Here is a 13622-nt window from a genome sequence, read left to right on the forward strand (position 1 = left end):
GTTGCCACCGCTCTCTCTATCAATTTGCCCAAATAGGGCAAATTGGACACCGACCGATAGTTGGCCAATTCGGCCGGGTCTAAAGATGGCTTTTTTAGGAGAGGGCGGACCATCGCTTCCTTGAGTGCCCCGGGGAATCGTCCCTCCAAGAGAGACTTGTTAATAATCTCCTGCAGGGCACCTCGAAACCCATCGTGACCCGTCTTAATGAGCCAAGAGGGGCACGGATCAAGGTCGCACGTGGTTGGGTGCACTACCGCAACTCTTCCAGGCTGAGTTGGCCGAAACTCACTAAACCCGGCTCCAAAGATGTGCAAGGGGCCTCAAGTTCACTTACTGTATCAAGTGTAGCGGGGAGGTAACGGTGGAGTGCCAAGACTTTCTCTGCAAAGTAGCTCGCAAAAGCCTCACAGCCGATGTCCAATTCCCTCACATTTTGCCTGCCCTGTGGCAGAGTTGTCAATGACCGAATCGTACTAAATAATTGCGCCGGGCGTGAGCTAGCAGATGCAATTCTGGCCACAAAGAACTCCCATTTTGCTGTACCATTTGTGTTTGCATGTGTGAAAGCATTGTTACCAAATATCTGTCGGTACGAGGGAAACTCAGAGTTGAACTATAAATAATGAACTGTGTCAGTAAGACACCACTGTAAATGTTCATAAATGAAGCAGTTGTCTGTAAGAAATCTACTCTGACAGCTTTTCTTGCTGGGATTTTTGCCTCTTCCTTGTAATATTTTTAAATATTTCATCCTGCTCCATAGCAGCACCAGACTTTTTGTAATGCCTTGAGCCATTTTACAAGATCTGCAGTGTTGCACAGCTGTGTCTCATAAGGTTGTTCGAAATGAAAGCTTTATAATATGCATGCTTCCCTTTTGCATGAACTTTTCAAGATATCTATAAATCTGGATACTATATGTTGTATTATGGCAAAGGTATGCCAGGCAGCGACATCAATCCTCCAATAAGCATGAACCGTTAAAATTTTATGTAAATATTTATAAGTAAAAAAAGAAATCTACTCATGGAAAGCATGGTGGTAAATTCGTCTTCGGGATGAGGGTGGATGATTAGTTCTGTAAGTATACGAAGAAAGTAAGAGGACAGTCCTTCCCTACACTTGAATCAGAAGGAATAAATAGGTCATCAGGTTTCATCCAGGAACTGGGCGGCCATACCCTAATGTGTAGAAAATGTGACCTAAAATATGTATGTTTTATTTATAGAATGCAGGCTGTTCCATTGCATTGTAGTGTAGTGGTTAAAGTGTTGTAATAAGGTATGTATGGAAGGCTTGAGTTCAGATCCCAATGCTACTAAGGAACTTTCCAGATGACCTTGGGACAATCACTCTTTCTTCCCCACAGAATTGTTATAGGGAAAGGGAAAGAAAAGTTATGTAAACCACCTTGAGCTCTTTGGAGGAAGGATAGTATAAAAATGCAATAGAATATTTCAAATTTTCTTCCAGTTATTTAAAAAATCAATTAAACCTATAATAAATAAACAAGGAAACAAAATTGCTTAAAGTGTTATGTGTATAGATGTATTTCCCTTTCCTTTTTAAAAATACCAAATGAGAAATGATTCCTTGTGGAAATATCAGTAAGGGAGTTTCTCATGTTATATTTATTAAAAAACTTTCATTCCTTTTGCAGCAAAACATCAGACTCTGATGCTTGAATTCCAGTAGGGTTTGGTTTTGCTGATATAAAAACATATTTGCTATTTAATCTATATACACACGGCTAGATTCTTGATCTGAATATTATAATTAGAATGTTTGATTTGCTGTTCATTAAAAGAAAAACGTGGCTCAAGGTACCATTTAAAGTGTACTTTTAAAAAGCAATGCATTTGACTTAACATTTATGTCCTGTTCATCATTGATGTGGGGTGGTTGAGCGCTGAAGTCTGTTAATGCAGCACTCTTTGATCCCTTCTTAGAAATGGAAAAAGTTACAGCTCTTTCACCACTTCAGCAGCAAATGGACGCTTGTACATCTTTTCACTCTGCACTCCCATGGGTCTCAGACTGATTAACAGAACAGAGATCAAGGGGAAAGTGTGTCTGATTGATGTCTTCTATGGGGTTTTGCTTGTTTTTATGACAAAGGACAAAAGTAGAGTGGTATACTGACATGAGATACTTTAGAGACTGGTTAGCCTTTGTATTTGGTTAGCTGCTTTTGTCCTTTCTGGAACATTAACAGTGCCATCCTAAACTAAGTTAGTCTGTTATAAATCCACTGAAGTCAGTGGGCTTAGAAAGGTATAACTGTGCATAGGACAGCATTGCTGTCAAAATGATGCTCAGAAGAAAAGACACCTTGGTTGTCACTACCGATTAAGAAAGAGCAGGACTTGATGTGCCATCACCAATTACGAAAGAGCAGGACTTGATGTGCCATCACTCTGGGGCATTATGGATGGTATCAGAGGTGTCCGCTCATGGTCAGAGTGGAAGTAAAGTCACGCAGAAAAAGGTGTTGGCATCCCAGAAACTAAATTGAGAACCTTAGATATAAAAAGTGAGGACTCTACCACATCAAGGCGTAGCTTTTTCTCAGTAACTCTTTGTTCTCATAATTAAAACATTGACATTGTAGTACAGGACCATCTTTGTGTTACAAGCCAGCATTTATTTCTGTATTCGCCAAAGCCACTTTACTTGATTTCTGAGGTTACAAAAATGGCATTTATAAAATTGGCTTTATTACAAGCCAAGTCAGTGTTAATCAAATACAATATTCTGCATTCTTCTCTTCCTACTTCACTCACTGTAGTTATTTCGGCAAGGAAATAAAAACTTTTATCAGTGACAGAAAAACCATTCTTTGCAGTCATTCCTAGGTGGTTTAAAACATTGACCGGACAGTGTGTTGGTTTTTAATTTGGCTTTCTTTCTCTTCTTTTCAGGAGGATATGGATCACAATTACTATACTTCTAGGACATATGGCCCTTTTGATTCTATCAGCCGAGATCTGTGGGTGAACATAGACCAAATGGAAAAAGATAAAGTGAAGATCCATGGGATCCTGTCCAACACACATCGGCAAGCAGCAGTAAGGCATTTGATATGCATTGCTATTTGGTCCTTTCAGTTGATACCATAATCACCCCCTGTGGTACATAAAATATTTATTTATTTATTTGAAATGTATCAATGCCATCCTTCCACCCAAATAAGGTCCCCAAGGCAGCAAACATCAAACATTAAAAACATTTAAAATAAAATATATATACAGTAATTCAGTAAAAACATATAAACAGACATAGCACCAAAAACCAGGGAGGAGTTATTGGGGGTATGTCAAACAGGACAAACGAAGTCTTCACCCACTGGCAGAAGACACCAATAGAGGGAGGCAGATGAACCTCCATGAGAAGGGAGTTCCAGATTTTAGTGCCACAACGGAGAATCCCCTTTCTTAGGTTGCCATCCATTGAGCTTCAGATGGCAGGGGCACCCAAAGCAGGGCCTCCAAAGATGACCGGAGTGGATGAATAGGTTCATGTGGGAGAAGGCGATCCTTAATGTATGCTGGTCCAAAACTGTATATGGCTTTAAAGGACAGTACCAGCACTTCAAATTGGGCCCAGAAATAAATTGGGATTCAGTGCAGATGGAACAAGACTGGGGCGGTGTGACTTTACAACCCACTCCAGTTAGCATTCTAGCCGTAGCATTCTCTACCAACTGTAACTTCCAGACAGTCTTCAAAGGTAGCCCTATTGCAGTAATCTAATCTAGATTTTACCAGTGGCAAGATCCCCCCATGAAGGGCAGCAGCTGGTTCACCAGCCAAAGCTGGTGAAAGTATCTATGGCCAATGCTGCCACATGTTTATCCATGTTTCTATTTAGTCAAGGATGTTGAACTTTGAACCTTTAGGGTCTGTCTGGTGGTGTGTTTTTTTTGTTATTTCCTATAAGGAGTTGCTTCAAAAATACTAAATTTATGCCTGTATATATTCCCACAGGAAATTCTCTATTTCCAATATGTGCCTTCAGTCTCACTGCGGAGTTGAAGCAAAGTTACACAATAATGCAAAAAAAAATTGCACAAAAAAGTTGGAAGCTGTCTTACCACTGAGTTCACTTGACAGCAGAATTGCACTACAAATTGACTAGCTTAACTATCATATTTAGAAATAAAAAATAGGAGCCCCGTATTTACCATTTACATTTGCATGAGGTGCTATAGTTGCCAGAATTTGTTGAGAACTATTAAATACTTGTCAAAATATTGCTGTTTAAAGTTATTGATTCTTGTCAAATGATAACAGAGATGGGAGGTGTAATACTGTTTCCACACCAAAATCTTCCTTGGCTAATTCTGATCACGTACTCCTTGTAGCAAGAACACTAAACCAAGCTTCTAACTTTACAAGTATAATTGGATGCTGCATGGCTTCCAAATGGTATTCCCATCACTGATTAAATATCGGAAACTGTTCAAAGAAAACAGTCAGTTTCAGAAATGTAGATTCAGTGTGGAAAGTGACATTTTCAGGGACTGTGATGGAACGGGATGTTGCTAAATCTGCCCGAAGAGTGAGTTCTGACATTCAAAGCTCTCCCCACCACCATCACTATTGCTTTTAAGAGATAGTTTGCAAACTGTTAAAAATGCCAAAGGATGTACCTGAGGCTGGGAGAAAGAGAGGGGGAGAAATAAGAGAGTTAGAATTCTGCTTGCCACTTGGTTGTGTCATCTCATTTCCCAAGGCCAATAAACTCAGCAACCAGGTGGCAGGCAGAGAGAAGAGTAGCAGACAGAAGAGAATCTCTATAGGATTCAAAAGAAAAGGGAGGTTATAAAGCCTCTGGATTTAGACTGACACAACATAATTTATAGAAACTCTCTTTTTGCCAGCCAAACTGAAAAGAATAGCTAATAAAATGGATGGAGCAAAGTGGAAATGCTGGAGTTTGGCAGTTTCCTAAGTTAAGAATGAACCCAATATAGCACAATATCAGTTATATGTGATTGCTGGATACGGTTGGTTGTTTGGTAATGAAAAACAAACTGCAGTACAAATGTGAATGCTTAATGGTATTGCTGTTCTGCCAACTCGTCTCCTCTTGAGTGCTCTTGGAAAGTGAGTTGGGAAGGAGATGAGAACAGTGTGAAAAAGCAAGAGCATTTTGTCAAAGAAATTACAACTGTTTTCCAAACCAAAGCAGTGCTGCCAGAACCCTAGACATGAACTTCAATGCTAAATTCAGATTAGTCATGGGATCTGTGAAGCTGAAAAACATGGTGCATTGATTTGGTTTGGAAAAGCTGAACTTGATATAGCAGCCCCCAGAGAATAAGAGAACTTTCTGATAATGAGATTGGGGTAGAGAGAGTGATGTTACATTCATAGATACTTATGTATGCTTAGAATCAATCATTTTGTTGAAGGTAGATATTATCGTGACTAGGGATGGACATGGTCCAGAAAAATGGCAGCCCATTTTGGTTTGAAGGTCCATGGGGGTTACAGATCCCCAGATGACAAACCTCCACTTTTAATGGACCAGGCCATGGTCTGCTTGCAAAGCCATGGGGTGCATGAGTAAAGGCCCTCACAAATCTCCTGGGAGGGACCCTGGGAGGGTCATGGACAGGTCTGTGTCAGCAGGATAGTCGAGTCCGTGCCCATCCCTAATTGTGACCATTCTGTTGTATTAATTGTATTACTGTAGGCAGAGGCATGGGGGGGCACTAGAATTCTGACTCAAGGTTTTACCTTTCAGGATTTGACTCTTTCCAAATCATACAAGCATTTTTGCAGCTGCACTTGGACAGTGGACAGATGGAAGTGCATATTTGTTGCATACAGGTTCAACTCCTGTTATCTCCACTTTAAAGATCTCATAAAAGGAAAGAGCCTCTTCCTGTGACCTTGCTGGATGGCTGCCTGTCACAGCCTACAATACAGATGGGTTAGTGGTCTGACACAGTATGAGGTAGTTTCACATAGGGGTGTGCAGCAAAAAAAATAAGTGTGTGTTTTGTATCTGGATATATTGGAGCTGAAAAAATACTTCTCCCATATATTTTTCAGCTCCATTATTCCCTATGGGGAATCTTTCCAGGAGGCTGGGGTGGTGTTTTTAAAGGTACTGGTACCAAAATTGCAGGGAAGCTGCTGGTGCTGTGCTTTAAATAACCCTGAAATTTCAAATCAATTGGACCAATACTAAGAGCCGCTAAACAAGGCGCCACCAGTCATCAATTGTTTCTTGGGGGGGGGGGCATGAAAAATGTAAACCTCAAGAATCTCCCCAGTAGAATGGCTATTTGCAAGCTATTGGTAAGCCCAACAAAAATAAAACCCAAGAATATAAAACTATGTAGAATGCAAGAATCTAAAACTATGTAGAACCAAAGAAACTAATACTGTGTAAAACCTGAGCATCCACTTAACAACCCCCCACCTCCACACAAACTCCAGCAAAGAATGAGCTCTTTTTTTTTTTTTTTTTAACTTGAAACTGATAGAATCTTACTTAAAGCAGCCTGGAAAGCTGGTCCTGGGATACACAAAAACACAGATGGGAAAATGGAGGGGGGGGGAGAGAAAAAACAGTCCCAGGAGCCTGTAAACACCGATTCCCGATATTCCCAGTTAATCCCAAATATTTCCTGGTTTTGGGGGGGGGCATATTTTTCAATATTCTGAAAAATTAGGTATTTTTCAGATATAATTGTTTCTCCCAAATATATATGGGATTTTTCGGGATACTGAAAAATGGGTCCCAATAAGATATTTTTGTATATATATTCAGCTCATTTATATCTAAGTGCCCATACATAGTTTTACACATTCCTTATGAGTGGTTGAGTTGAGGTATACAACAGGTATACAGGTATTCATACAGGTATTCACACTTCATTAAAATTTTGATTCTGAATTTGCTTACAGCTGAGTATCCCAAATATTCTCCTGATGAAATAGGAAAAAGAACATTGTTATTTCTGAGTTTGCTGGACAGGGTGGATATTGGAAAAATAGTTAAGCGTGTCTCAGGCCAGACCAGGCACAGAAACATCCAGTTTTTGTTCCTGCTTGTGAAATATTCAGCATGAGCAGAGATTGTGCAGTTTGCCTGGGATGTGGCCACATTTGTCTACATTTCTGAAAACACTGAAAAATACGTGAAACCTGAAACATCACTGCATTTCAGTGTTCATTGGTAGCTTCTTTGCTTTGAGGAAATCCCTGGACTACAGGAAATGTTAAAGATCGAATTCCATGGCAATGCAAGTTCATATATCCGACTCTGAACTTAGAGAAATGTGTTTATTTTTCTAGTTTTAATAACTAGAAGTGTGATGTTCCATTTTACTTGCCAGTCAGGAATGGGGTACTCACTCAGGTTCCTGTGCTTAGGTTCACACAGCAGTGACAGGTGTAGTCAAAACAACATCCTTTTATTAGCAAGAAGACACAGGGAGCAACTGGTTTCAGGACAAGGGAGTTCATCCATTAAAGAGGAATTACACTGGCTACTCTGAGAGTTCTTCCCATGAAAGAGGAATTACACTGGCTACTCTGATGCCACACTCCATTCATATATGGCTTGTTCGTGTACAGTGGCAGTCTTTAGCATCCTTATAGGTCACCTGAGAAGAGCAGTGGCAGAAATAGTAGTGGTAGTACTAAGCATTTATACAGTGGTTTCAGTAGTCAAAAGGCTTCACTTGTACTATCAGGTTGTGCTCTTTACAAGAGATCCTAAGGCAGGATAGTATTACAAATATTTTCTTGGCCTACAGCCCTAAGGGAAGTCAGGATAAATATTTTAATTAATATATAATATTATTTACCTCATACTGCAGATGAGTGTGAGCTTATCTAAACCCATCTCATAAATTCATGGTAGAACCAAGATTTGAACCAGGAACCTCCCAGATTCACAGCTCATTCTTTTATGCTACATCAGTTCCAAATACAGGAACTGGTTGGCCACTGTGCAAGACAGGATGCTGGACTGGATGGACCACTGGTCTGATACAGCAAGGCTCTTCTTATGTTCTTACAGTAGAAGAACTGAAACTGTGCAGGAAATTGCAACAGAATACAGAGTGGGGGTCTTGGTTGGTTGGAGACTAGCCTGTCTTGGACTGCTATCAATTGAAATGTTCACAGGTGAGAATTATTTCCAATAGAAAGGAGAGATGAAAATCAACAGTGGTAATTCGCCAAAGTCTCAGATTGCTTCCAAAATGGTAATTATAAATTTAGGGACAAACAGCTAGGCATCAATCAAACCACAACATCAGTAAAAATAACATGCTGCTTGCATAAAATCTCAGTGCATGAGAAATTCTGGTATAGGTTTAACATTCAGACTGTTTGTAAGCAATAAGATAGACATGGGATATGCTACTGTTTCTTGGTAATTTCATGCTATGAATTAGTGAGAGAATTAATTACTTTCTCAATATGCCCCACTGCAACAGCTGTGCTCATGTGAACAAAATCTGATGAAGGTGCCACCTTGCTTGGGCATTCTCTGTTGTGGCTTTCATAAAGTGGAATGGACTGGCTGAGGATGTCAGTAGAGCCCCCATACTTCTATTATTCTGCAGAATATGTAAAATGGAATTGTTCAGGAGGAGATTTCTATAAAGGGTGTAGGACTGCAGTAAAATGGAATTTTTCAGGAGGAGGCTTTTATCAAATATTCTTACTGCATTGTTTTCTGATTTCTGTACCAGTCTGTGCATTTCTATAAGTTGCTTTATGCTGTCTTTACATGGTTTTCTATTGCGTTGTTTTAAATTTTGTAATTCCCCTGGAGTCTCAGTGAGAAAGCTGTACTATAAATAAACTGATAATGCCATGGAAGTCAATGGGTTTAGAAGGCTGTAATTCTGCTTTGGATTGCACTGTAATCCTGCTACGAGGCTGTGCAATAAAATACACAGTTAATGTCACTCTGGCAGTCTACTGGTGTCTCACAGAGAACATCTTTGCATTCACACAAAAATAAAATTAATTCCACAGTACTGTTTGTGGTTAAATTGAGATTTTAACCTTGGCATTTGCAAGTATAAGAAGAAAAATGTGGCCTATAGTTTGATGTGACATCCCTCCACTGTTTTCTACTTTCTTCCAGCTCTCAAGATAAGAACTTTAAGGGGAAGTGGTGGCAGAGGGCTCAAATCATAAAACTGTTCCAGTGCTAAAAATCCTAAGGGCTGTCTAGTTGGATCTTGCCTGTAATATCTTCTCTGCCTTTGTAAACAGATGACTATTCAACAGTAAAAGATAATTTTCACGTTATGTGATTAAGAGATGGAAATTGAAATGGCTTAAGGTTTATTCTGTAGTCTGCAAGAAAAAAGATGAGTTTAATTTTGTTAAAGGTTTGTTTAGAAAATGCTTCAGAAATTGAGAAGGCTGAATTAATACAGCAAAATATGAATACTGCTTAACCTGCTAAACTTAAAATGCATGCAGTATATTAATGAATTGGAAAATTGTTTACTAAAACTGTGGCTGGAAATAAATTCCCTTAAAATTTCAGTTTTCTCTGTATTTGCAACAAGCTCCCTTGTTTGTCTACAACATGTATTTTTTGCATTAATTAATTTGAGATTTTTGCAAGAGAAACGTTATGTTTTGCTATTAAGTTCTTTACATGTTGGTCGGTCCCCAAAGGTGAGAGGTGCAACACAGATGGGATTACATTTAGTATTAAAGCATCTTCTGTTGTAGGATTTGAAAGCCTCTATGATTCAGGGTACTTCAGGCAGAATTAAGAAGTATAAGAAAACTCTGTTTAAGTCTCTGATGATCTTCTGCCTTGACTACTACAAAGTCCTTCTCTCTAGTCTCCTGTTATTGCAAGTTTGACCTCCTCATTTCTGTTTAGCACTATCATTTCTGTAGCAAAAGACCAGCACCCTCCTTCATTGTTCTGAGCTCCTTAAATCCCCCTCTTTAAATTCCTATGCTGGCTTCCTGTCTGCTCCCACCTCCAGCATAAACTACTTTGAAGACCTCCATGGTTTTCTCCTCTCAATATCTGTTCACTGTCATATTCCACTATATCCCTCTTAGTGACCTTCATTCATCCAGTTCTGGACTCTTAGCCTTCTGATGGTTTCCATCTCGCTCAAACCACTGTCCTTTCTTCTTTGCTGCTCCTTATCAGAGCAATCCTAAAACAAGTTCTTCTTACTTCAACCACTTCTCAAAACACCTGCTTCATGCCTCTCTTCTCCCTCCTTTTTCATTAAGATTTTGAGACAACCCAGCCTTAACTCATGTAACTGGAATATATCTTCCTCTGTTTATCCACCATTCTCTTTTTGTCTGTCATATGACATTTTCTGGATTGCAAGCTTCTCGGGAATGGGTCTTCCTACCTACATTCTATAAAGTACCACAATCCATTGTTGGTAAAATAATAATTCAAAGTTCATAGATACGGTTCAGACAGATTAACACTGCTGTTATTTAACAGTCCAGTCAGAAAACAGAAGTTAATGTGAGAAAGGAAGAAGGAACTAAATAAATATCTAAAAGATTTTTCAAGACATGCTACCAAGCTATTTCCTGAGGGGCAAGGTCGCCTATTCGCTATACTGCAAGCAGTCTGATTTCATGACATACTCTACTTTTATCTTCCATCTTCCTGTACCCTTTCCCTGCTCTTTTTACCCATAGTCTCAAGGAGAAATCCTAAGCATATCTACTTGGAAATAACTCCTACAGTATTCAGTGGGGCTTACAGCAAGGAAGGTGTTCTTAGGATTGCAGCCTTAGTACTTCCACTGTGAGAGTCTTGTGGGATAAAAGTTTGGTGTAGTGGTTAAGTGTGCGGACTCTAATCTGGGAGAACCGGGTTTGATTCCCCTCTCCTCCACTTGCACCTGCTGATGTGACCTTGGGTCAGTCACAAGCTCTGGCACAGCTGTTCCTGAAAGAGCAGTTTGTGTCAGAGTTCTCTCAGCTCCACCCACCTCACAGGGTGTCGGTTGTGGGGAGGGGAAGAGAAAGGAGTTTGTATGTCCACCACAGGACATACAACAAAATTCAGCAACTGAACATTGTTATAGTGTTAGCTTTTTATAACATTCTGTCTGTCAGGTTTTCTAAATTAACAGCTTTAATTTTTTTTTAAAGTATCTAGTGATTTCATTGTGAACAGATACTTTCCCATTATATCTTCACAATGAAATTGACTAGAAACCTTTTAAAAATTGAAAAGTGGAAATTCAGACATCCTGATACATTGCTATAAAATACTCATTTCAGAGGGTAGCCATGCTGGTCTGCAGTAGAAGAACTAGATTCAAGTCCAGTAGAGACCAGCAAAATGTTTAGGATATAAACTTTTGAAAGTCAAGCCTTGTATCTGACGAAGGGAGCTTTGACTCTTGAAATCTTACATCCCGAAATCTTGTTGGTCTCTAAGGTGCTACTGCACTTGAACCTAGCTCTATATAATATTGTTAAATGTAACACTCTAACACTAGTCACTCACTAATTAAAAATAACAACAACTGAAAAGACCCTCTGTGTTGTAATGAGGAATGGTCACTGCTAGGGGACATGAGGAGCAATTCTAACCAGGTCTACTTAGAATCCTACTCAAGTCTATTCAGTGGGATTTACTCCCAGGAAAGTGTTCTTAGGGGCAGGGAAAATGCAGGGAATGCCCATTGCTGCTGTGCTATAGTGGCAGTAGGGAAACCACACAAGCCCATCCCCATGTGAAAAACACCTTTGTGGAAGAGTCTTTGGATTCAATTGTATATGTGTTTTCTATTCTTGTGCATCAAGATTGTTAGGAATCGGAGGAATTGCAGACTGGCTTTTATGACTGCATTTTGGATGAAGTTCCTAAGAAGGCCAGAATGAAATCAAATGATTATTCCATATTATTTTTAGATAGTATTAAGTAGCGAAAAACAGTAAAATAATTGATTAGAAATATATTTGTCGGTGAGGACTGATCTGGTATAACAAACACTCCTTTATGCCTTTAGAGGATCTGTTTATAAAATGGAATTTGTTGTTTCAGTTGTAAACAGAGTATGTGCAAATAATTTGCAAGGAAGAAAAGAAAATCTAATTTGAAGTCACTGTAAATATTGAGTCATTAATGTCATGCCCAAGAAGTCATTAAAATACCTAATAGATGGGGAAACTAATCCTTTTCAAGACAGGAGTAGAGTGCGAAAGACAAAAAAAATTAATTAAATCCAGGGGAACATAAAAGTTAAAAATGTGTCAGACATAAGCACAGGTGGGGAACAAATTCTGATGATTTTAAATTGGGATCAGTTGTTTGCAGTGGATAGCATGGATGTTATGGTTTTGTTCTGTCAGTCACAGTCACTTGATATCAGTCACTCAAGATCAAGGTGTGGACTGGAAATTGAAAATGGTCCTGGAACAAGTTAAACTGAGAAGCCTCTGCTGTGCTACAAGCTAGAACTGCAGGTCCACTTGGCTCTGTGGGACTGACAATGGACATTAGGTCACCTACTGTATCATCCCCCAAACTGGAAGCAGTGCAGGAGGAGACCATTGGTGATGAGGGGGGTTGGTCAAGTGGCCCCTGAGGCTTGGCAGAGTTGCTGGGGCTTGGTTCTGACTGCTGTTGGCCCTCTAGAACAGTGGCCCACCAGGACATTCCCCTGTAACCTAAATGGCTACTCCACCCCTGACTCATACTGATTGGCTGCTCCACAGTGAATCTCCCATCAACCCATCTGCTGCATTCAGGGGGTATATTGTGGCCTAGGGATGCCAGACCACTGGTGGGGGCGGGGGGGTCCCCTGCTCCCAGGTGCCACCTCTCTGCTGCTGATCAGCAGGCCGGCATGATGATTTACCCCCCCCCCCAAAGGGAGGAACACCAGACATTTCAGTGATGTTCCAACGTGACTTGAACATGACCCAGAAGTGACATGGGCATGTCTCAGACATCGGGGCAATGCTCTGGTTTTGGGGCAAAAGCTCTATGGCAAAAGCTAATTGTAACATAGAGGTTTTTTACAAAAAAACCCCAAAGCATCACCCCGATGTCCCAACATGCCTACGTCACTTCTGGGTCACATTGAAGTCACATGGGCACATGTGTGAAATGTGAGATAAATTCCTGGTAGCTCACCCCCCCCCCCTTACCAGCTGCCCAGAGGGACCTGGCAACCTATTGTGGCCACCTACTCTCAGGTGGAGTTCCTCCAGTCATACTGTTGTGTCTAGCCATTGAGAGCTGTTCCCCAAGTACTGCTATCTATACCTACCTGCAGACGTGAGACTGGTGACATTTAGAGACTGAGCTTTTTCAGTAATAGTCTTTGGCATGCTCTCCTCCTTGAGGCTTACCTGGCATCTACCGTACTTTCCTTTACACACCAGACCAAACATTTTCTTTTTACCCTAGCTTTTAACTATCTTTTTAAAGGGAGTTTTATGGTCCTTTTGTACCCCATGTTTTACAGATCTTGTTTTATGCTATTCACTGTATTTATACTGTTTTATGCCTCTGGCTATTTTTTTAATGCTGATAATTTATGTTGTTTTTGTAATATTATGGTATTGGGTTTTTTAAATTCATATGCCACTTGGAGCAAGTTCTGTAAATAAATAAAT

General features: G+C 40.0%; 1 protein-coding gene across 1 annotated transcript in view; it reads left to right on the top strand.

Moving 5' to 3' along the window:
* Positions 1-13622, top strand: part of PLXDC2 (plexin domain containing 2) — a 190936-nt gene that overhangs the window by 45694 nt on the left and 131620 nt on the right. The window contains exon 3 of the mRNA XM_015410001.1: positions 2925-3071. Within this exon, the coding sequence (XP_015265487.1) occupies positions 2925-3071 (147 nt within the window). The remainder of the gene's footprint in view (positions 1-2924; positions 3072-13622) is intronic.

Source organism: Gekko japonicus, unplaced genomic scaffold, assembly GCF_001447785.1.
Source record: "Gekko japonicus isolate JY-2015 unplaced genomic scaffold, Gekko_japonicus_V1.1 scaffold101, whole genome shotgun sequence".
Lineage (NCBI taxonomy): Eukaryota > Metazoa > Chordata > Lepidosauria > Squamata > Gekkonidae > Gekko > Gekko japonicus.